Genomic DNA, 23,081 nt, shown 5'->3' with positions numbered 1-23,081 from the left:
CGCTAATGCATTTCTCTCCTGGTCACATGACAATACTTGACAGAATGTGGTAGGAGTGTGACATATTTACAGTGGCTGCAGATATATAAAATCTCGCCGGGCTTCCTTTGTTTACTGCATGAGTGTTTGCTTGGATCAGTCAGTTTTGAAATCATCTACATCTACATCTACATTTATACTCCGCAAGCCACCCAACAGTGTTTGGCGGAGGGCACTTTACGTGCCACTATCATTACCTCCCTTTTCTGTTCCAGTCGCGTATGGTTTGTGGGAAGAATGACTGTCTGAAAGCCTCCGTGCGCGCTCGAATCTCTCTAATTTTACATTCGTGATCTCCTCAGGAGGTATAAGTAGGGGAAAGCAATATATTCGATACCTCATCCAGAAACACACCCTCTCGAAACCTGGCGAGCAAGCTACACCGCGATGCAGAGCGCCTCTCTTGCAGAGTCTGCCACTTGAATTTGCTAAACATCTCCGTAACGCTATCACGGTTACCAAATAACCCTGTGACGAAATGCGCCGCTCTTCTTTGGATCTTCTCTATCTCCTCCGTCAACCCGACCTGGTACGGATCCCACACTGTTGAGCAATACTCAAGTATAGGTCGAACGAGTGTTTTGTAAGCCACCTCCTTTGTTGATGGACTACATTTTCTAAGGATTCTCCCAATGAATCTCAACCTGGTACCCGCCTTACCAACAATTAATTTTATATGATCATTCCACTTCAAATCGTTCCGCACGCATACTCCCAGATATTTTACAGAAGTAACTGCTACCAGTGTTTGTTCCGCTATCATATAATCATACAATAAAGGATCCTTCGTTCTATGCATTCACAATACATTTCATTTGTCTATGTTAACGGTCAGTTGCCACTCCCGGCACCAAGTGCCTATCCGCTGCAGACCTTCCTGCATTTCGCTACAATTTTCTAATGCTGCAACTTCTCTGTATACTACAGCATCATCCGCGAAAAGCCGCTTGGAACTTCCGACACTATTTACTAGGTCATTTATATATATTGTGAAAAGCAATGGTCCCATAACACTCCCCTGTGGCACGCCAGAGGTTACTTTAACGTCTGTAGACGTCTCTCCATTGATAACAACATGCTGTGTTCTGTTTGCTAAAAACTCTTCAATCCAGCCACACAGCTGGTCTGATATTCCGTAGGCTCTTACTTTGTTTATCAGGCGACAGTGCGGAACTGTATCGAACGCCTTCCGGAAGTCAAGGAAAATAGCATCTACCTGGGAACCTGTATCTAATATTTTCTGGGTCTCATGAACAAATAAAGTGAGTTGGGTCTCACACGATCGCTGTTTCCGGAATCCATGTTGATTCCTACAGAGTAGATTCTGGGTTTCCAAAAACGACATGATACTCGAGCAAAAAACATGTTCTAAAATTCTACAACAGATCGACGTCAGAGATATAGGTCTATAGGTTTGCGCATCTGCTCGACGACCCTTCTTGAAGACAGGGACTATCTGTGCTCTTTTCCAATCATTTGGAACCTTCCGTTCCTCTAGAGACTTGCGGTACACGGCTGTCAGAAGGGGGGCAAGTTCTTTCGCGTACTCTGTGTAGAAACGAATTGGTATCCCGTCAGGTCCAGTGGACTTTCCTCTCTTGAGTGATTCCAGTTGCTTTTCTATTCCTTGGACACTTATTTCGATGTCAGCAATTTGTACGTTTGTGCAAGGATTTAGAGAAGGAACTGCAGTGCGGTCTTCCTCTGTGAAACAGCTTTGGAAAAAGGTGTTTAGTATTTCAGCTTTACGCGAGTCATCCTCTGTTTCAATGCCATTATCATCCTGGAGTGTCTGGATATGCTGTTTCGAGCCACTTACTGATTTAACGTAAGACCAGAACTTCCTAGGATTTTCTGTTAAGTCGGTAAATAGAATTTTACTTTCGAATTCCCTGAACGCTTCACGCATAGCCCTCCTTACGCTAACTTTGACATCATTTAGGTTCTGTTTGTCTGAGAGGTTTTGGTTACGTTTAAACTTGGAGTGAAGCTCTCTTTGCTTTCGTAGTAGTTTCCTAACTTTGTTGTTGAACCACGGTGGGTTTTTCCCGTCCCTCACAGTTTTACTCGGCACGTACCTGTCTAAAACGCATTTTACAATTGCCTTAAACTTTTTCCATAAACACTCAACATTGTCAGTGTCGGAACAGAAATTTTCGTTTTGATCTGTTAGGTAGTCTGAAATCTGCTTTCTATTACACTTGCTAAACAGATAAACCTTCCTCCCTTTTTTTATATTCCTATTAACTTCCATATTCAGGGATGCTGCAATGGCCTTATGATCACTGATTCCCTGTTCTTCACTTACAGAGTCGAAAAGTTCGGGTCTGTTTGTTATCAGTAGGTCCAAGATGTTATCCCCACGAGTCGGTTCTCTGTTTAATTGCTCGAGGTAATTTTTGGATAGTGCTCTCAGTATAATGTCACTCGATGCTCTGTCCCTACCACCCGTCCTAAACATCTGAGTGTCCCAGTCTATATCTGGTAAATTGAAATTTCCACCTAAGACTATAACATGCTGAGAAAATTTATGTGAAATGTATTCCAAATTTTCTCTCAGTTGTTCTACCACTAATGCTGCTGAGTCGGGAGGTCGGTAAAAGGAGCCAATTATTAACCTAGCTCGGTTGTTGAGTGTAATCTCCACCCATAATATTTCACAGGAACTATCCACTTCTACTACACTACAGGATAAACTACTACTAACAGCGACAAACACGCCACCACCGGTTGCATGAAATCTATCCTTTCTAAACACCGTCTGTGCCTTTGTAAAAATTTCGGCTGAATTTATCTCTGGCTTCAGCCAGTTTTCTGTACCTATAACGATTTCAGCTTCGGTGCTTTCTGTCAGTGCTTGAAGTTCCGGTACTTTACCAATGCAGCTTCGACAGTTTACAATTACAATACCGATTGCTGCTTGGTCCCCGCGTGTCCTGACTTTGCCCCGCACCCTTTGAGGCTGTTGCCCTTTCTGTACTTGCCCGAGGCCATCTAACCTAAAAAACCGCCCAGTCCACGCCACACAACCCCTGCTACCCGTGTAGCCGCTTGCTGCGTGTAGTGGACTCCTGACCTATCCAGCGGAACCCGAAACCCCACCACCCTATGGCGCAAGTCGAGGAATCTGCAGCCCACACGGTCGCAGAACCGTCTCAGCCTCTGATTCAGACCCTCCACTCGGCTCTGTACCAAAGGTCCGCAGTCAGTCCTGTCGACGATGCTGCAGATGGTGAGCTCTGCTTTTATCCCGCTAGTGAGACTGGCAGTCTTCACCAAATCAGATAGCCGTCGGAAGCCAGAGAGGATTTCCTCCGATCCATAGCGACACACATCATTGGTGCCGACATGAGCGACCACCTGCAGAGGATGTGGAACGCGTCATGACTATTGTTGCAAATATTTGATTGAAAAGCACGTCAGATACTTCACAAAACCATTGTTGTAGGTACTATTGTTATACAAACACACACACCTATGATTTGATTGATTATTACCTTCACATTTGGAAGATACCATTTCAAGATGATGTTGACAAGCCCAATTGATCACAGTGGTTGATGTGTCAGTAATACAATGCAAACTTCACAGTGATTGGATGATGATAACTTTACATAAATAATAGTTATATTAGTGCTTTGTAAACATAAAACTCCTTAAGAGATTCACCTGTTGGTGAGACCTCTTCATAAACTTGATCAGTTGTGCATGTAACGGTACTGATGTAATGTAGTTTCAATGATGGAATTTATCTATTATATGTTCTTCAATTGAATGTGAAGTGAGTTGAAAATTTTTATGCAAGCTTACCCAGACTTTCTGTGCACCAATGGGATATATTTTCAGTGCAAGGCATATGTTATTTTAATATTTTGTATGATGCATTTAAACTTTCACATTGCTGTTATAGAGAGTATGGTTGATCCTAGTGAGGCACATGAGGGAAAACTATATTGGAAAGCAGTGGTAAATATATGTGACTTCCTAAAAAAAAGTGGCAAGAGGTTCTTGCACTTACAAGTAAATAATTCAAATAATGAACATCTGGGCAGTAAGACTATTTAGAAAAGACATACAAGACAGTGGATTGAAGGGTAATTTGCTTAAAATCATATGTGCCCCAGCTTGTTGTGTATGTTGAGCACCTGACATAAACATTTATGTTGCTGCTGTCTCAACAGCCAGTCACAAAAACTGACAACGGGTGGGAGAGCAGTATGCTGGCCACAAACTCTTCCATATCTGCACCCAGTGACGCCTATAGGCTGAGGCTGACATGGCGGTTGGTCAGTACCGTTGGGTCTTCTGAGTTCTATTCGGACAAAGTTTAGTTAGTTTAGCTTTGTCAGCAGAAAAAATATCTCTTGTAAATAACACTCAGGTTTATTAATGGGGTAGAACAGGATCCAGACAAGGGAAACGTGACTTAGTGTAATCTTGCACTGCAGAACACAATGGAGTTTTAACTATTTGTATTGACAATCACTGTGAACATTAGTGACCATATCTTTATTTACAGTCGAGTCACATTATTGTGATTGCCACCTATGTTTGACATAAACATGCAATAACCACTCACAAATGGCAGGTGGCAGAACTAGCTGTGAAGGGTATGTGGAGCGTGGGAAGCAGAAAACAGTGCAGTCATTGTCAAAATGCAGAAACGAGGAGATTTATCTGTCATCCAGAAATGTGCTGATTGGCTTTCGGCCCAAAGGTGGAAGCATTTCGAAAACAGCTAAGTTTGTAAACTGTTGGCATGGCACCCTAGTTAAAGTATACCATGCATGGCAAAATGGTGCCACCCAACATTGAAGCTGGGGCAACTGTGGTGCACTATTTGCTATACATGAAAGGGCTGAACAATGGCTCTGGAGGTGTCTACAGGCGAATAGGTGTACAACTGTTGAGTAACTTACCATCCAGATGACTCAAGGGCTGGTGACAGTGTCTATTCGAAGACCATTCAGCAAATGTTGCTGTTTATGTGCTTCCACAGCAGACGCCTGTTTCATGCACCCATGCTGACTGCTGTCCATTGGTGACAAAGTCTGGAATTTGCACACCAGTACCACAACTGGATGTCCAGTGAGTGGTGAAAGGTGGGCTTCTCAGATGAATATGTTTTATGCTCCACCAGAGAGATGGCCATTGGGACGTACGACATTAAGTGTCCGAAAGCAAACACCCTGCAACACTTATTGGAAGGCTCCAGGCCGGAGAGCACTCCATGGGTGATCTTATCATTCTAGAAGGCACAGTGGATCAACGCTAGTATGGACCTATCCTTGGGAACCATGTCCAGCCATGCACACAGTTTGTTTCTCTCGGCATGATGGCATCTACCATCAGGACAGTGCAGCATACTACAGTCCACAGTGTTTATGCATTGGTTTGAAGAGCACCGGGATAAGTTTACTGTACTCCACAGGTCACCAAAGTCCATGGTTTTAAACCCAGTTTACAGTCTGTGGGACAGTCTCGATCTGGCCGTTCATGCCATGGATCCTCAACCAAGAAACCTAGTGTAGCTGGCCTTGGCACTGAAGTTGATAGGCTCCACATCCCTGTCGCTACCTTCTAGAACCTCAATGACTCTCTTCTTGCACATCTTGTGCTGCAAAACATGGTTATTCAGGCTTTTTGACAGGTGGTCACATTAATGTGATTGGTCAATGTACATTTCCAAATGAATAAGAAACACTTTGGCTAGCAATGTGGGGAAGTTACTGCAGTTGCTGTATTAGCAATGATGAAGATACCCATTACATAAACAATGAGAAGTGCTCTCACATAGCTCAGCTTCAGCTTTCGAGCTTGCAGTGGATAACTGTTGCTGCCTTTTACCATGCTGAACTACGTCTGTGCTATGGAGCATTGCATAGTTTTGCTAGCCATCCACTGTAATCATTCCTTCCCCACTTCACACAAGGCAACATGCTATTTTATACTTGCAATGCTTTGTGGGACAGTTCATCAACCCATAGCAACCATAGAAAAGCTGCACTCTGACAAATTGCATCAAAATCCGTTTTTCTCCACTGTCCCAGACAAGGCCCAATATTAATGGTTCATGTTCACCAATACTTTTATTAAAAAGTGTTTCGTACGCATGGTGTATGTCTGCGTGTGGGGGGGGAAAAAAATCTCCCCAGGCTTATGAAACAGATACTCCTGGTTTATAGTTCACATCTCCCCAAATTTTTACTTCTGCTCTTTATTGATGAGATAGAATTTCAGGGTGTTATTCACCAAGGCTCTGATGCCTTGAAATGTGAATTGTGAGTTGGGTGGAATTGTTTGTTCTGCTATGTTTCTGAAAGCTTTTAGAAATTGTTTCAAGTAGAAAACTTTGGCATTTCAGATATACTGTACATTGTAAATTGGTAGTGATGAGAGTAGTTAGTTCTTGAATTTTAGAAAAGTGGGTTTATTGAAGAAATTTGTCTGACATTTTTGCAATTCAAAATCTGGTGCAATTTTTAAGCAACAAAAGTGTAAATACACTGAATGTTTGTCTTTTCAGATCATAGTGATATTTCTTTGTATTTGGGAACTGGAATATGTCTAGTGAGATCTGTGTGAGGCTTGTACATAATGTATGCTTGGTGACATTAAAGTGCAAGATAGTGAACTTATATTGTTTTTTATGTCTGCAGATAGTTCCTGTGAAAACAATAAAAGATGAATTTCCCTTTCATTGCTTCTTCGACAATGCACCAAAACCACTTTTCAAACAAAGATCATATGAGGAAGATATGGAAATTGCTGAAGGTTGTTTCAGGTAAAAATAATAATAATAATAATAATAATAATAATAATAAAAATGCACATACCTACAAACACGCGCACACAAAGAATACTTGTTTTGGACATAATTTTATATGTTTGATATTACAGTGCCTGTGTTATTCAGAATTAAAATGCAATGTTCATTTCAAAATGCATGCATGTCCAAAGGAAGAGGCACTGTGGTGACTACAGCCATTATGAAATACATGAAATGTATTCGCAGTTGCAAATATGGACAACCATGAGCTGTATAATGGACTGACGACAATTAAAATTGTGCCAGACCAGCATTCAAACCCGAATTTCTTGCATATCCCAAGCGGGCCATCTGAGTACTTCTCATGGCGAGACCCAAACTTCCATACATCATCAACCATGTGGCTACAACTTGTACTCGTACATCCATTATGTACATTGTTGTACAGGTGAGACACTTTACTTGAAAGTCACTTATGTGGTGTCGATAGATAAATACAATACTGAAGTGCCTGTGTTATTCCGAAATATGAGATAATGTTCCTTTTGACGTGCATGTCCAAAGTACATAGAGTTTTGGTTTAATTTAATGTGCACAGCAGCTGTAATGTGTTCAACAGCATTTTAAAATTTGTTCAGTAAGTGTTTTTACTATTCATATTGAGTGTAAGATTTAGATTGATTTCATTTATACTGTCTTATTCCTTATCTCCAGAATCATTATTATGTTTTTCAGTTTTATTTTATCGAAAATGGTCTGATAGTAAAAATGTAATTCAGGTAACAATCAGATGTTATTTTCTTGAAGTTCATAAGTAAAACGTAAATGTTTTGTTTTTCTTTAAATATAATGGCAATATTGGCACATTTGTGTTACAGATACATAGAAAAGATTTTCACACAGCTTGAGGAATTCCGAGCATTTGAGCTGTTGAGAAGTGGATTGGATAGATCAAAATATCTACTCGTAAAGGAGGCAAAGGTGATAGCTATGACATGTACCCATGCTGCTCTTAAGCGGAGAGAACTTGTTGATCTTGGTAGGTAAAGAGGACTGGTTGTTCTTTTGTCTGTGTATTATTTCGTTAAACAAAATTTCCTTTTGTCTGTATGGATATTGTAATCTCACTTTTTCTGACTAAAATGCTATTCATTTACATTTGCTTTAATTGCAAGTCAGACAAACGCAGATCATATTGGTGAGCAGCATCAACATAGTGCAACAGCACATTTTATAAGCTTTGTTGAAGGTGTGTATGTTTGTTCTCTCCAATTTAACAAGAGCACTGCATCACCAAATTAAAAATTGACTTATTTCTTTCCGAGCAAGGCATTAAATGATTGTCCATTATTTGGCAAGTTATGAAGCCCAATGATAAAGACCTGAGACTTACACTATCTGAAACTTAATGTGATTATGTCAGTGAGAAATTCATTTCACCTCTCAAATATCAGACTTTGTATGCAGCAAGATTCAGGTACATTTTGTTAAGGATAAGTAACAAACACATTTGCTGTGTTACATCATGTAACAGAGCTTCACCACAATACCAGACCACATCAACAAACTGAAGTCCAAACTATTTTTCAGTTCTAAATAAATGAAACTATGTTTAAGATTCAAATTTTACAATGAAATGATTGTTGATATCCAAGTAAATTCATTATTATTGTTTTGATATTACTATATACATAATCAGAACGAACTTACAGCTGGTTGTTGTCCAAACAAAAAACAAAACAGAGTCACATCTGTCAAAAACCACAGGCAGAGATTAATTACATAATGTTTAAGATAACATATCACTTCCGCTTATGCAAATATTCTCATCCTGCTAAATAAACAAAATTAATATAATAATAACCAATCATACTCTTTTTCTCTTCTTTCTACTACAGAATGATATTGGTGTTTAAACTACAGTTTTCCAAATAAGTTAAGGGTCACTTTCTATCTCACATCTTAATCATTCCCATCAAAGAATCGTTATGTGCCATCCCTTTAATTACAGGACCATTTCCTGAAGAAAGATTGGAACCAGAATTAAACAGCACCTTCCTTGTTCAAAGATGACATACTAAGTCATCCCTCAGGAAATTGCTCATCCTCTTACATTTGCCAGTCTCACATATAGGAATGTGAACTATTGGTTCACCGTCAGCTACTTTGTAGTGGACCATGTTGTGTCGTGAAGTCAATTTACTTTTCGTGTAGTCAAGATTCTTGCAAAATACACACCCAAGTATTAGAAAATATTATTATACATTATCCATAAACACAAACAAACATTCTACACTGTGATTGTTTATTACATTTTAGAATGGTCTTAGCTTATGTTTCCCCTCTTTTATAAGCCAATAATTAACCTTTTCTCTATCATAGCTATTTTATATGTTATAAAATTTTGAAAGCTAAAATAAGGTTTTTATTTCAGCCTGTGGAGTCTAACTCTTTTGTTTCGCCCAAATCTTTGAACTGAGTCTCACCATTCTAAGCGCACTCGTAGTTTTGTATCTGCTGATGTTAATTAGGTTTTACAGTTTACAAATCCTTTTGTTAAGGTAAACTTACTCATAATCTATCATTACTAAATAAATTTTCATAATGTAATTAACAAGGGTGTCAAACAACTTTTTTATTTTTTTGAAGCCATTTTAACTATTTTTTGACCATCACTGTCTCAAGAAATATGTAAATTTTTTTTTTTTTAAATTACTGCTACCAATCACTAACTTTGTTAACTATTGTATTACTTATTTATTTAGCGATATGTTTCGAGGGAATACTTCATCTTCAGGCTAAATGGCATTACAAAAACAATTTTACCATATGGTCATACCGATGTTACATATTCTTTTCATAAATGCTGTGGTTATATTTGTTCTTCTGTCATGGCAGTCTCATTGTGATGCACTAAGGTGTTTCCATTTCTGTGGCTTTCTTGGCTTTCTTGGTCACTGTTCACAATTGTTCACTAAAGTAGCAGTAACTTGGAAACACGATCACAAAAACAAATCTGTAGTGCAGTGGACAAGATGGCGGTTGAAATACAGGTGGTTTCGATTTGACTATCGATTTGTTGATCTATGTGGTGTCAGATGTTTACATGTCTTCTGCACGTCTTGTTATCGTATTACAGATGTAGGTTGACGGAATACATTACAAATTGAGCACCTGTTACAATATTATTGCAGACAACATGATATAAACTATTTATTTTACATATTTCTAAGCTATGGCTGGGGCTAGAGTCAAACGACTGTCATGTTATGAATCTTTTATTCTAAGTGTAGTGTAGTGAAATTGGAAAAGAAATGTGAATTTTTGAAGTCTGTCATTTCATTCAGAATCTCGTTATTCCCCATGTGCTGGAAAATGGACATCTTGGAAGAAATGGAAATATTCATCCATGGACACATAGTATCTTAGGTGCGCAGCCATGCTCCTAACAAATCCTGTAAACTATTGAAAAACTATTTCCTTTGGGAGTGCATTGGTTCATTCAAAAGTCCATGTTGGTAGCCTTAAAATGCTTATAAATCTCAATTTCTTCCAAAATGTCTTAACTCTAAGCCTTTTGGTTCTACATGTAAGATCGTTAGTGATTTTTCAGTCATGTCTAAATGATGTTTCTTATCACTGAAATGACAACCCTTACCAATAGTGTTTTTGTTACAGTTTTCCTGAATCTGGTTAAAAAGTCATGGCTTGTCTGCCCAGTGTAAATATTATCATGGGATCCCCAAGTGATTTTATATACTCCCGACATTGTAAATTTATTCTGCTTATTGTCAACAGATAGACAAAAAACTGTCTTTCTTGTGTTTGTTTAAAAGTGTTGGCAATTCTATCAAAGAAGTGCCCTGTATTGCTTTACATGAAAATGTAGGTAGAGCCTCAGGAGGATTGGAAATAGATTTTTTTTTCTTTTATTGAAAACAGATTCACAAATTCTCTGTATCACATGTTCAGTGTAACTGTTTTGCATGTCTGTTTGGTTGATTATATGAGTTTCTTTTCTAACACATGCTGGGCTTAAGTCAAGTTTAGCTAACCTGTGGAACACTGACAGGAAAAAAGCACGTTTAACGTGTGTGTATGTGGGTGGCATGGGTCCACACCAATAATTATATCAGTGGTAGAAGGCTTTCTGAAGATACCTAAAGAAAATCTGCAGATTGCCTAGCAATATTCAGGTCAAAGTAATTAAAACTTTTATTTGATTCCAACTCTACAGTGAAGAACCCATCTACTGCTTTAAGTGTGTCATTTCCTTATCTAATTCCATCAGTGTCATCTGATTTAATTAGAATTTTTTTAATGCAACAGATTGAAGGAGCCTGCCAAATAGGTTCCTGTAAGCGGAATAAAAATATCATCTACATATCTGTGACGAAATTATATTATCAGACACTGCCCTATTATTTACAAAGAATTTTATTTCTAGGTAATTAACAAAAATGTCAGCCCAAAAGCCAGAAAGGCAGTAACCCATTGCCAGATGCCCTTTTGAAGATAATCCAGAGTCTTATCAACTGGAACATTTGTATACAAATTGGTTATATTCAGGGACACCATTACTGCCTCATGCGAAACCTTAGTTTCTCGTAACATTACCACCATCTTGAGCTATGTTTGATGGCCCATGTTTTCTCAAAAGTGAATGCAGCTTTCAGCTTAGCATAGCAAAAACTGTTAATTTTATAATTTGTGCCTTGGTATCTGTTGTGACTCGCCGATCATTCAAAGCGCCGCAGCGCAATTACGCGTGTCCTCTACGTGCGGTGCTGTCTGCCAGCCATGCAGCAGCTGCACCACCTAAGCGGCCAGGCGAGCAGCGGCCACTAGAGTGGGACTCAGTGCTCATTCGAATGTTAACGTGTGCACATGTCTTGCTTGTCAACTTACTCTGTTACTTATGTGTGTTGTGTCGTTCTGAAATATATGTGTTCAACTTGACGTTATAGCAATTGGCGACGAGGATGGGATTTTTCCTTTTCACTGTTGACCCACAGTTTTCCATGGCTACTGTCGAGCAACTATTGCAAAGTCTCCTTGAACAGCAAATGCTTCTAACAGCGGCGATTCGCGATTTCGTCGCAGGGTCAAATGTGGGGTGTTTCTCGTCATTGGCTATACCTCCTTTTCCTCCTTACGACGAGACGGCAGAAGACTGGTCTGATTATGAAAAACGTCTTCGACAGCACTTCTTGGCATTTCATGTCACAGACGAACAACCATGTAAGTCTCTGTTCCTTTCCTGGATTTCACCTCAAATGTATCGGTTGTTGTCGCAATTGGCTCCTTTGAAAGATCCTGCGTCTTTGTCCTTTGCTGAAATGTGCTCACTTCTGTCTGTCTATTTTCAAAAGCAAATGCATGTGGTAGCCTCTCGTGTTGCCTTTTATCGTTGTCAAAAACAGCCGCATCAACCCTATCGCGCTTGGGCTGCTGAACTTCACGGCCTCAGTCGAAAGTGTCAATTTCTTACTGACGTTCGCAAAGAATCCTATGCCAATTCCATGGTACGGGATGCTATTATCCGGTTGGCGCCGGACAAAGAAGTTCGGCAACGTGCCCTTCAGTTGGCAAATCCGACTCTAGATGAAATTCTCTCCATTGCGCAGTCTTTTGAAATTTCTCACGCCGCTGGGGCGCAAATAGAGGCGTGGGATGATGTCGGGGAAATACAACCTCTGTGCGCTGTTGACGACGCGTGCAGTGCGTCCCTGCCGGCCGACATGGCCGCAGTGCGCTCCCACGCACAGCCTCGGCCTAACCGTAAACAACCCGCTAAGAAACTGCAGCAAAACCCCCGGCAACTTCCTTCACGCCCGCGGTGTTTTACGAAACATTCATGCGAGGATTGTCCCCAACATTGGGCTGTGTGTCACAATTGCAAAAAGAAAGGTCATGTGTCTTCTGTTTGCAAATCTGACCGCATACATGATGTTCATTAACATGACGCTGATTCTGATTCTGTGTTGTCTGTCAATTGCACTTCTTCCCTTTCAGGGAAGTTATTCCTCAATGTCCAAATCCATGGTCGAGATTTTCGCATGCAGGTGGATACTGGTTCTGCTGCCACTATAATTAATTCTCAGACGTATCTTCAATTGGGTTCTCCGCTCCTGTCACCTGTCACTCGGCAATTACGGACGTACAATAAGCAGAAGATTTCTCTCTTGGGACAATTTAATGCTGAGGTATCTTACAAATCCGTCGTTCGCACTGTTCCCATATTTGTGGTCGACCAGAGTAACGCAGAGAATCTTTTTGGTTTCGATGCCTTTCGTGTTTTTGGGTTCTCCATAGATGACTCTGTCAATATTGTCTCTGATGCTATTCCTTATGCTCAATTGGATTCCTTGGTGACAACATTTTCGTCCCTTTTTTCTCCTGGGTTAGGCCGTGCAAACAACTTTGAAGCTCATATCACGCTCAAACCCACTGCTCGGCCTAAGTTTTTTCGGGCTCGGCCCATTCCTTTGGCCCTTCGTGATTGGGTAAAACGGGAGCTGTATCGTCTCACTACTTCAGGGGTCTTGCTTCCTGTCACTTCCAGTGAGTGGTCCTCTCCTGTCGTTGTCGTTGCTAAGCCAAATGGTGATATTCGTCTCTGTGGCAATTTCAAAGCCACTGTAAATGCTCAATGCCTCATCGACACTTACCCTATGCCCCGACCTGAAGAACTGTTCACTAAACTTGCTGGAGGCCAGTATTTTTCTAAAATTGACCTGTCGGAAGCTTATCATCAACTTCCTCTCGACGCTGCTTCCCGACAGTTTCTGGTCCTTAACACGCCTTTCGGCCTCTATCAATAGCAACGCTTGCCTTTCGGGGTTGCTAGTGCCCCTGCTCTCTTTCAGCGATTCTTTGAACAATTATTGCTCCCTGTCCCTGGGTGTATCAATTACATGGACGACATTGTTGTCACTGGCCCCACCACTGATGAACATCTTCAAAATCTCCACACACTTTTTCATGTCTTACAGACTTAAGTGTAATCTTCAGAAATCACAATTTTTTCAGGCATCTATCACGTACTTGGGGTTTCAACTCTCTCGGGATGGTATTCGTCCGCTTCAGCAAACTGTCGCTGCGATCGATGCCCTTCCTCGCCCTACATCTGTTAAGGAACTGCAGGCCTTCTTGGGGAAAATAGCATACTACCACAAGTTTTTACTGTCTGCGGCTTCGGTGGCTCTGCCGTTGCATCACCTGTTGCATAAAAACGTGCCGGGTTCCATGTCATGTGATGCGGCTTTCCATAAATTGAAGACTATGCTGAAACAGGCCCCGTGCCTGGCTACTTATCGACCTGGCCAACATCTTGTTCTTGCCACAGACGCCTCTCAATACGGGGTCCGTGCAGTCCTTGCGCACCGTTTTTTCTGACGGTTCGGAACAACCCATTGCTTATGCCTCCAAAAGACTCACGGATGCCCAACAAAAGTATTCTCAAATTGAAAAAGAAGCTTTGGCCATTATTTATGCTCTTCATAAGTTCGGTGTTTTTCTCTATGGCTCAAAATTTCATCTTGTTACGGATCACAAACCACTTGTTTCCTTGTTTCATCCATCAACGTCACTTCCCGACAAGGCTGCTCACCGCCTCCAGCGTTGGGCTCTTTACTTGTCTCATTTCAGTTATGAGATTCATTTCCAGCCGACGGCTCAACATGTACGAGGGCCGTTCAGAAAGTAACCTCCGGTTGATTTAAAAAAATACACCAAGTTAAATAAAAATATTTTAATATATACATCTTACAACTACATCTTTGCACTATTTTTCTACATAGTCTCCATAGCGATTGAGGCACTTATCGTATCTCTTCACAAGCTTTGAAATTCCTTCTGCATAAAAATCACCCGCTTGTGCCTGGAGCCAGCCTGTGACCGCATCTTTGAGCTCTTCGTCGTCTTCAAACCGCTGTGACCCGAGCCATTTCTTCAAATGCATGAAGAGGTGATAATCACTTGGCGCCAGGTCTGGGCTGTAAGGTGGATGGTTGATAACGTCCCACTTGAAGGACTGAAGAAGGGCCGTTGTTCTGCGAGCAGAGTGAGGACGGGCGTTATCGTGCAAAAAAACGATACCGGAAGTCAGCATACCACGGCGTTTGTTCTGTATAGCCCGTCGTAACTTTTTTATTGTTTCACAGTACACGTCTTGATTAATGGTCGTACCACGTTCCATGAATTCAACCAACAACACCCCTTTGGCATCCCAAAACACCGTTGCCATCAGTTTTCTGGCAGAAAAATCTTGCGAGGCTTTTCTTGGTTTGGTAGGCGAATTTGAATGTTCCCACATCTTTGATTGTTCTTTTGTCTCAGGGTTCACGTACTTAATCCAGGTTTCGTCACCGATCACAATTCTGTTTAACAATGGTTCTCCTTCGTCCTCATAACGTGACAGAAAGTCTAATGCAGAGGCCATTCTTTGAGTTTTGTGGTGGTTGGTAAGAATTTTGGGCACCCATCGTGCACAGAACTTACGGTAACCCAATCTTGTTGTCACTATCTCATACAAGAGAGTCTTAGAAATCTGTGGAAAACCAGTAGACAACTCCGACATCGAGAAACGTCGATTTTCACGAACTTTTGCATCAACTGTCTGAACGAGTTCGTCAGTCACCAATGATGGTCTACCACTCCTCTCTTCATCATGAACGTTTTCTCGTCCACTTTTAAATAAACGTACCCATTCACAGACAACTCCTTCACTCATAACTCTTGGTCCGTACACGGCACAAAGCTCACGATGAATAGCTGCTGCAGAATATCCTTTGGCTGTAAAAAACCTTATGACAGCACGCACTTCACATTTGGCGGGGTTTTCTATTGCAGCACACATTTCAAACTGCCACAAAAACTAAACTAGCGCAGGTACGATGTTCACTCGACCACGGCTTGATGCCGACTGACCTGTTGAGTGCGTGAACGCACAGATGGCGTCGCTACTCCCCCCACAACCCGCACTGTGACCAATCGGAGGTTACTTTCTGAACCGCCCTCGTAAATGCTGGTGCTGTGTCTCGCCTTCCCATGGGTCCTGATCTGGCATTCGATAGGGACTAACTTTTGTGTTTCCACCTGGATGTTGCCGAGCAGCGGGTTGTGGACGGGTTCCCCATCACTGGGGGCAGGCTGGCGGCTGCTACGGGTTCTGACCCTACCCTCTCCCGGGTTTTACGCTGTATTCAGAAGGGTTGGCCAGATCGCCCGTCCGCTAAGACTTCTGATCCATTGCGGAACTACTACACTTTGTGCTACCGCCTCACGGCTAGGGATGGTGTTATCCTCCTTTCCACTGACAATGCTTCGCCGTGTGTTGTGGCACCTGCGTCTTTGTGTGCTTCGGTCTTGCGCCTCCTTCACCAAAAAAAAAGGGCACTGGGGTGTGTCTCGCACAAAATCTCTGGCGCGCCGTCATGTGTACTGGCCTGGCATCGACTCTGAAATAGCACACATGGTCGCTGCCTGCGGCCCTTGTGCGTCACAGGCCGCTGCCCCGAAGTCATCTTTGTCACCGTGGCCATCGCCTGAGAAGCCCTGGGAGTGCATTCATGCTGACTTTGCGGGACCCTTTTTAGGTACTTATTGGCTCCTCGTAATTGATGCCTACTCTAACACTATAACAGTACCCATCCACAATCGGACATATTCATAAATTACTCATATGGAGCTTTGTTTGTGACCAAAGAACTGATATTTTTGGATTCATAGTGATTTCCTGCATTAAGCATAGTCAGTTGCAAAAAGGAAGTTGGAACCTTTCACACATTTCTTTAACTTAGTTATACATTTACGAAGAGGATCCCTAACAGTCATTAGAATGATAGAAATCAAATGTCTTGTGCACATAATCAGCATCTGATATAAGGAAGAATGATAGGGCTACATTTATCTGCATTTGTGATAACTACCTTATTTTCAAGCAATTTTGCATTCACCTTTTTTACAATGGCAGATAGAGATTTTGAGAATTAGCCTGTAGGAACAGGTTTACCAAGTGCTTTTCGAGCAGACATAGCAATTGTGTTCTGTACAAGTTGTGAGAGGTTGAGCACCACACATAAGCCTTTCACTTCTGCCGCAGTTCTTTAAATAATACTTGTATCTATCTTATAGGAAATTTGAAATTTGGGCCCTTTTGTAACAAAGAGTTTTCATCATGAGAAAGATTCGTGCCCTTAAGATTAACTACTCTATTTGCAAAAAGAGTTTTTGTTAGCAGTGACAACATCAGTAGTGTTAATCCGGGTCTGCTGGTCCATAAGTAACCATAATTTGCAGGCATGCCTTCTGGCAATAACAATACATTTCCGGAAGAGACTAATCAACCCCCATTCATCATAAGAAAGAAAACCAAGAAGAATGTCTGAGAAGTGATTGGATAAGACAGTACCTGCAATCTCAGCCAAATGTCAGGACCTATGTGCCATGCGAATTTCACTCTTTATGAATAGATGTTCACACTTTATCGTGACACTACATACACTTAAGGCTACAGAATTAAATTTAAGCTTTGTATATTTTGGAATTACATCATTCACTTAGCAGTTTTAATTGAAATTAATTCATTGTCAACTAATCCTCTTTTCTTCTATGATGTATAACAACTTGGCCTCCCTGAACTCCCAGCTTGACTTAAAATATGAGGTGTTGTTTTAGAATTTATACACACTGTAATATAGGACTGAAGAAAATAATTAAGTTTACAAAATGTCTTTACAGGGTTTCAATATAATGTCCACTCTTGCTTATGATGTCTTCCCGATGTTTTGGTAACTTCTGTATTTGGGATAGGTCACCTTCATTGTTGAGCTGTTCAGTGACTCTGGTCACCTCGCTGGAAGATTCACCAATTGTATCAAAATATATTCCAAGGAGTTGTTCCTTCAGTTTGGGAAATACGTGAAATATCTGATGGGCTCATATTAGGATTGTATAGTGGGTGTGTAAGTATTTACCATATGTGTTTATCATTTATTTCTTTCATTGAAATGGCAATATGTGGGCCTGCATTATCTTAAAAAATAAGGACACCAGCTGCAACCATGTCAGACCTTCTTTGACGAAGTTTTGGGTGCAAAACATTTTGCAGAAACAGCTTATAGTATGCGCCTTTTCAGTCATTTTGTTGGGCACTCTGTAGCTATGACTGCATTCATGTCATACAGAAGGATCATCATCAGTTTCATCTTCATTGGTGGTCAAATTTTTTCAGCTGTGGAGAGTTGGAGCATTTCCATTGCGATGTGTGAGACTTCAGTTCTAGCTCAATATCTCACTTATGGATTTCATCAAGTGCGACAACTCATTTCAGAAACTGTTCTCTTTCAGTTCGATATTGTTGGAGCAATTCTTCTGTGATTCTCTTGTGACCTACCATCTGCTCTTCACTCAGATCATGTGAAATCCATTAGACAGAGGGTACCTTGAGTACCTCTATCGGCTCTCTCTTCTATTCCAGTCTCATGCAGGTGCAGTTGGGAGGTTAGACAGACGGCAGGGGAGGGGGATGGAAGGAGGAGGTGCAGAAAAGGAGAGAAGTAAGTGTGTGTGTGTGTGTGTGTGTGTGTGTGTGTGTGTGTGTGTGTGTGAAGACAGTGCAGTGCAGTGCAGGGATGGGAACAGGAAAAGGGGATAGATAGGTGAAGGACAGTGACTATTCAAGGTTGAGGCCAGGAGGGTTACAGGAGGGGAAGTTCTTCTTTACGCAGTTAGAAAAAGCTGGTGTTGGTAGGAAGGATCCAGATGACACAGACTGTGGAGCAATCATTTAAATGAAGAATGTTGTGTTGGGCAGCATGGTCAATAACTGGGTGGTCCAACTGTTTCTTGGCTACAGTCTGTCGGTGGCCAGTCAAGCAGACAGACAGCTTTTTTGTTATCATGCCTACATAGCACACAGCACAGTGGTTTCAGCTTAGCTTGTAGATCAGACAGCTGGTTTCACAAGTAGCTCTGCCTTTGATGGAATAGGTGACACTTGTGACCAGACTGGAGTAGGTGGTGGTGGTGGTCGTGGTGGTGGTGGTGGTGGGAGGAGAATGTATGGAACAGTCTTGCATCTAGGTCTGTTACAGGGATATGAGCCATGAGGTAAGAGGGTAAGAGCAGGGGTTGGATAGGGATGGATGAGGATATTGTGTAGGTTAGGTGGGTGGCAGAATATGGTGTGGGAGGGATGGGAAGGATAGTGGGGAATTTGATTCAATTGCTCCAGTCCTGGGTGGTTCTGAGCTACAAGGGGAATGCTCCTCTGTGGCTGGACGGTGGGACTTTGGGAAACGGTATGTGACTGTAGAGATAAGGCATAGGAGATCTATTTCCGAACAAGGTTGAGATGGTAATTACAGCTTTAGTGAGACCCTTTGTATATTTTGAGAGGAACTGCTTGTCACTACAAATGTGATGGATATGGATAGCTATGCTGTGTGGAAGGGACTTCTTTGTATGGTATGGGTGGTAGCTGTTGAAGTGTAGGTGTTGCTGGTGGTTGGTAGGTTTGATATGGACAGAGGTACTGATGAAGCCATCTGCGAGGTGGAGGTCAACATCAAGGAAAGTGGCTTTTTGGGTTGATGAGAGCTGAGTGAAGTGAATGTGGGAGATGGTTTTGAGGTTCTGGAGGAATGTGGATAGGGTGTCCTCGCCCTTGATCCAGATCACATAGATATCATCAGTGAATCTGAACCAGGTGAGGGGTTTGGGATTCTGAGTGTTTAGGAAGGGTTCCTCTACATGACCCAAGAATAGGTTGGCATAAGATGCTGCCACATGGGTGCCCATTGCCATACCCCAGATTTGTAGGTGATGCCTTCAAAGGAGAAATAATTGTGCATGGGGAAATAGGTGCTCTTGTTGACCAGGAAGGAGGGTGTAGGTTTGGAATCCATCAGGTGCTGGGAAAGGTAGTGTTCAATAGTGGCAAGGCCATGGGCATTAGAGATGTTAGTGTAAAGGGAGGCAGCATCAGTAGTGACGAACAGGGCACTGTCTGGTAAAGGATCAGGAACTGTGGAATGTCTATGGAGGATATGGTTAGCATCATTTATATTGGAGGGTTGGTTGTGGGTAATAGGCTGAAAGTGTTGGTCTACGAGAGCAGAGGTTCTCTCTGTGGGGGCACAGTAAACAGCCACTATAAGGCATTCTGGGTGGCTGGGTTTATGAACTTCAGGAAGTATGTAGAAGGTAGGAGTGCAGGTTGTGGTAGGAATGAGGTTGAGAGAGAGACTCCAGGGAGAGGTTCTGGGATGGGCCTAAGGATTAGGGGAGAGACAGGAGATCCTGCTGGATTTCTGGAATGAGGTCACTGTGAATGAGTCTGACAGCTGCCATAGTCCGATAATCCTTGCGGTTCAAAACAACAGTGATGAAGACTTTGTCAGCAGGTAGTATTATAAGATCGGGCTCTGTTTTTAGGTGGTGGATTGCAGTTCTTTCTGCAGATGTAAGGTTAACTTGCGTGTTGAGAGATTTGGGGAATGATGATGAGGCAAAGTTTGAGGTTAAGAAATTCTGGAAATTTAACAGTGGGTTAATTGGGGGCAGTGGGGGTGGATCACTATTGGATTGTGGGGAGGGGGGGGGGGAATTGATCTGAGTCAGGCAGTGTCAACATTGGTCTTTGCTTGAGTCTGATTGGTAGCTTTGGTGGCAAAAAAGTAATTACACTGTATGGACTGGGAGAAGGAGAGAAAGTCTTTCACAAGTCCAGTATGATTGCATTTGGGAGTGGGGCAAAAGGTGAGACCTTTTTTTTGGACTGATAATTCTGTGGGACTGTGACTTTTGGAAGAAGGGTTTATGACTTTGTTCAGGGTATGCTTAGGTTCTGGATTCTGTATGGTGGTGGGAGTGAGAGATGAATGTAGTAGGTGTATGAGGCAGGGTTTTTCAGCTATGAGGGGCTGTGGAGTAGATTTGGAGGCTGTTGCAGAGGTGGTGACCAGTGGTAATCTATGGCAGAACTAGGAGGTGATAAGGTTGGAGAGGTTTTTGAGGTGGCATTGTGTTTGCTGCTCAGGTTCCTGAAGAGCAAGAGTTTCAGTGTATGAAGTGGGATCCAGGAATTTGGGATTGCAAAGCAGAGGAAGTTTACAGATGGAAAGGAAGTATAGCAAAGAAGTTTGGGCCTGATTTACATTGTTTTGTAGGACTATGTTGATGAAGATTAAGGATTGTCAGAATCTGAACAGATGGAAGTAATTGTGGAAGGAGGGGGTGCAACCAGAAATGGGTAATTTGGTGGTAAGGCCATTTGGGAGGGGGGATTCCATGAACCAAGCAACAACGAAGGAACAGTATGTGGAGCTGGGTTCTGGCTGGGATAAGGATGAGCAGTCCCTCTCAGAATACACCAAGGGTCTCACTGAGGCCTTGACAGTCTTGTACAGAAACAGATCTCTCACGCCTTATCTCTTCAGTTATCCACCATCTCCCAAAGTCCCACCATTCACCCATGGAGGAACTCCTTGTGACTCAGTATCACCCAGGACTGGAGCAACTGAATCACATTCTCCACCAGGTTTTTAACTACGTCTTGTGGTGCCCTGAAATGAGGAATGCCCTACTCACTATCCTTCCCACCCTTCCGACGGTGGTTTTCTGCCACCCACCAAACCTGCACAATATCCTCGTCCATCCCTCCACAACCCCTGGACTCAATCCCGTGAGTCAAGGCTCAAGTTCCTGTAATAGACCTAGATGCAAGACCTGTCCCATACATCTTCCCTCCACCACGTACTCCACTCCAGTCACAAGCATCATCTATTCTATCAAAGGCAGGGTGACTTGTGGAACCGGTCATGTGATCTACAAGCTAAGCTGCAAGCACTGTGCTGTGTGCTGTGTGGGCATGACAACAAACAAGCTGTCTGTCTACATGATTAGCCACTGACAAACATAGCCAAAAAACAGCTGGACCACCCAGTTGCTGAAGATACTGCCCAAGATAATGTTCTTTGTTTCAGTGACAGCTTTCTTACTTGTGCCATCTGGATCCTTCCTACCAACACCAGCATTTCTGAATTCTGCAGTGGGGAGCTCTCCCTCCAATATATCCTATGTTCCCGTAACCCTCCTGGCCTCAAGCTTCATTTGTCACTGTCCTTCACCTACCTATACTCTTCCCTCTTCCCACTCCAGTACTGCATAACCTTCTGATCCTCCAACATGCCCACAGTTTTTTTTATTTCTCTCCTCCACCTCCAGCCCCCTTCCCCCCTTGCCCTCTGTGGAACCTCTCTACTGCACCTAGCTGCCCTACTGTCTCCCCACATTGTCCCTGTATGCTGCCACAAGCAGCACTTTACCATCCCCCAGCCTGCTATCCCTCCCTCTCCCCACGCCAGCCCCTCCTTACCCCACCAAACACATTGCTTCTCCATTCTTGCTCTGTTGCTCACAGTCTGGCCTTAGCAGCTCGAGACAGTGGTCATGCGTGCAGGAGTTGCGTTTATGTGTATGTGGTTATGTATGTTGTCTAATTCAGATGAAGACCTGTTAAGCAAAAGTTTACTTGTTTAGCAGTCATTCTGTTGTGCTTGTCTGTGATTCAACATCTCCACTATATGATGAGTAGCTATCCTTTTCACAATATTGTCATTATTCCATCCTGGATTTTTCCATTGTTTTATTATAATAATCAGTAGTTCTGCACTCTTGCAGAATTTATCCAACATCAGGTATCCACAAAAAAATCAGATACAAAAATATTTATAAAACACAGTAATTGCTAGCTATAGAACTCCACTTGACTGAAATCACTTGGCATGAAGTGTACTGCACCTACCCAGGAGTGATCGCTACATGTCAATTAGAGTTCTGTAGCTGTCCATTGCTGTAGTACTCATAAGGACATCTCTTGATCAAAGTCATCTAGTTTTTTGCTTCAGCTACCAGAAATCAAATACCAATGAGTCAGTTAACATTGTCAAACTCTATATCTTTCTCTTTTGACAACTATTACTCTTTTATGAATATAATTAATTGGTTTCATTTCATATAAATATTATCATGTCTTGTATTAAAAATATCAGGAAAGACACTTGATACTTGGTATGAAACTCAGATAAAAAATAGTGTGTAAATGGACAAGAGTTGATTTTTTTTCTTGATAAACATGTTACTTAAGCAATCTCCTTTCCCAAGAGTTTAGCAGCAATCACTCAGATCTTTTTAATTCTGAAGAACTATCAACAGCATCTGTTGTATGTTGAACAAGTCTCTGGTAATCCATCGAGGGTAGTGGGAC

The 23,081-nt window shown here is 42.0% G+C and overlaps 1 protein-coding gene across 2 annotated transcripts in view; it reads left to right on the top strand.

Moving 5' to 3' along the window:
* Positions 1-23,081, top strand: part of LOC126257794 (RNA helicase aquarius) — a 368,203-nt gene that overhangs the window by 305,820 nt on the left and 39,302 nt on the right. For both annotated transcript variants that reach the window (XM_049955590.1, XM_049955591.1), the window contains 2 exons: positions 6,699-6,823; positions 7,687-7,847. In XM_049955590.1, coding sequence (XP_049811547.1) covers positions 6,699-6,823; positions 7,687-7,847 — 286 coding nt within the window. The remainder of the gene's footprint in view (positions 1-6,698; positions 6,824-7,686; positions 7,848-23,081) is intronic.

Source organism: Schistocerca nitens, chromosome 1 (assembly GCF_023898315.1).
Source record: "Schistocerca nitens isolate TAMUIC-IGC-003100 chromosome 1, iqSchNite1.1, whole genome shotgun sequence".
NCBI lineage: Eukaryota > Metazoa > Arthropoda > Insecta > Orthoptera > Acrididae > Schistocerca > Schistocerca nitens.
This window is presented reverse-complemented; position numbering and strand designations above follow the sequence as displayed.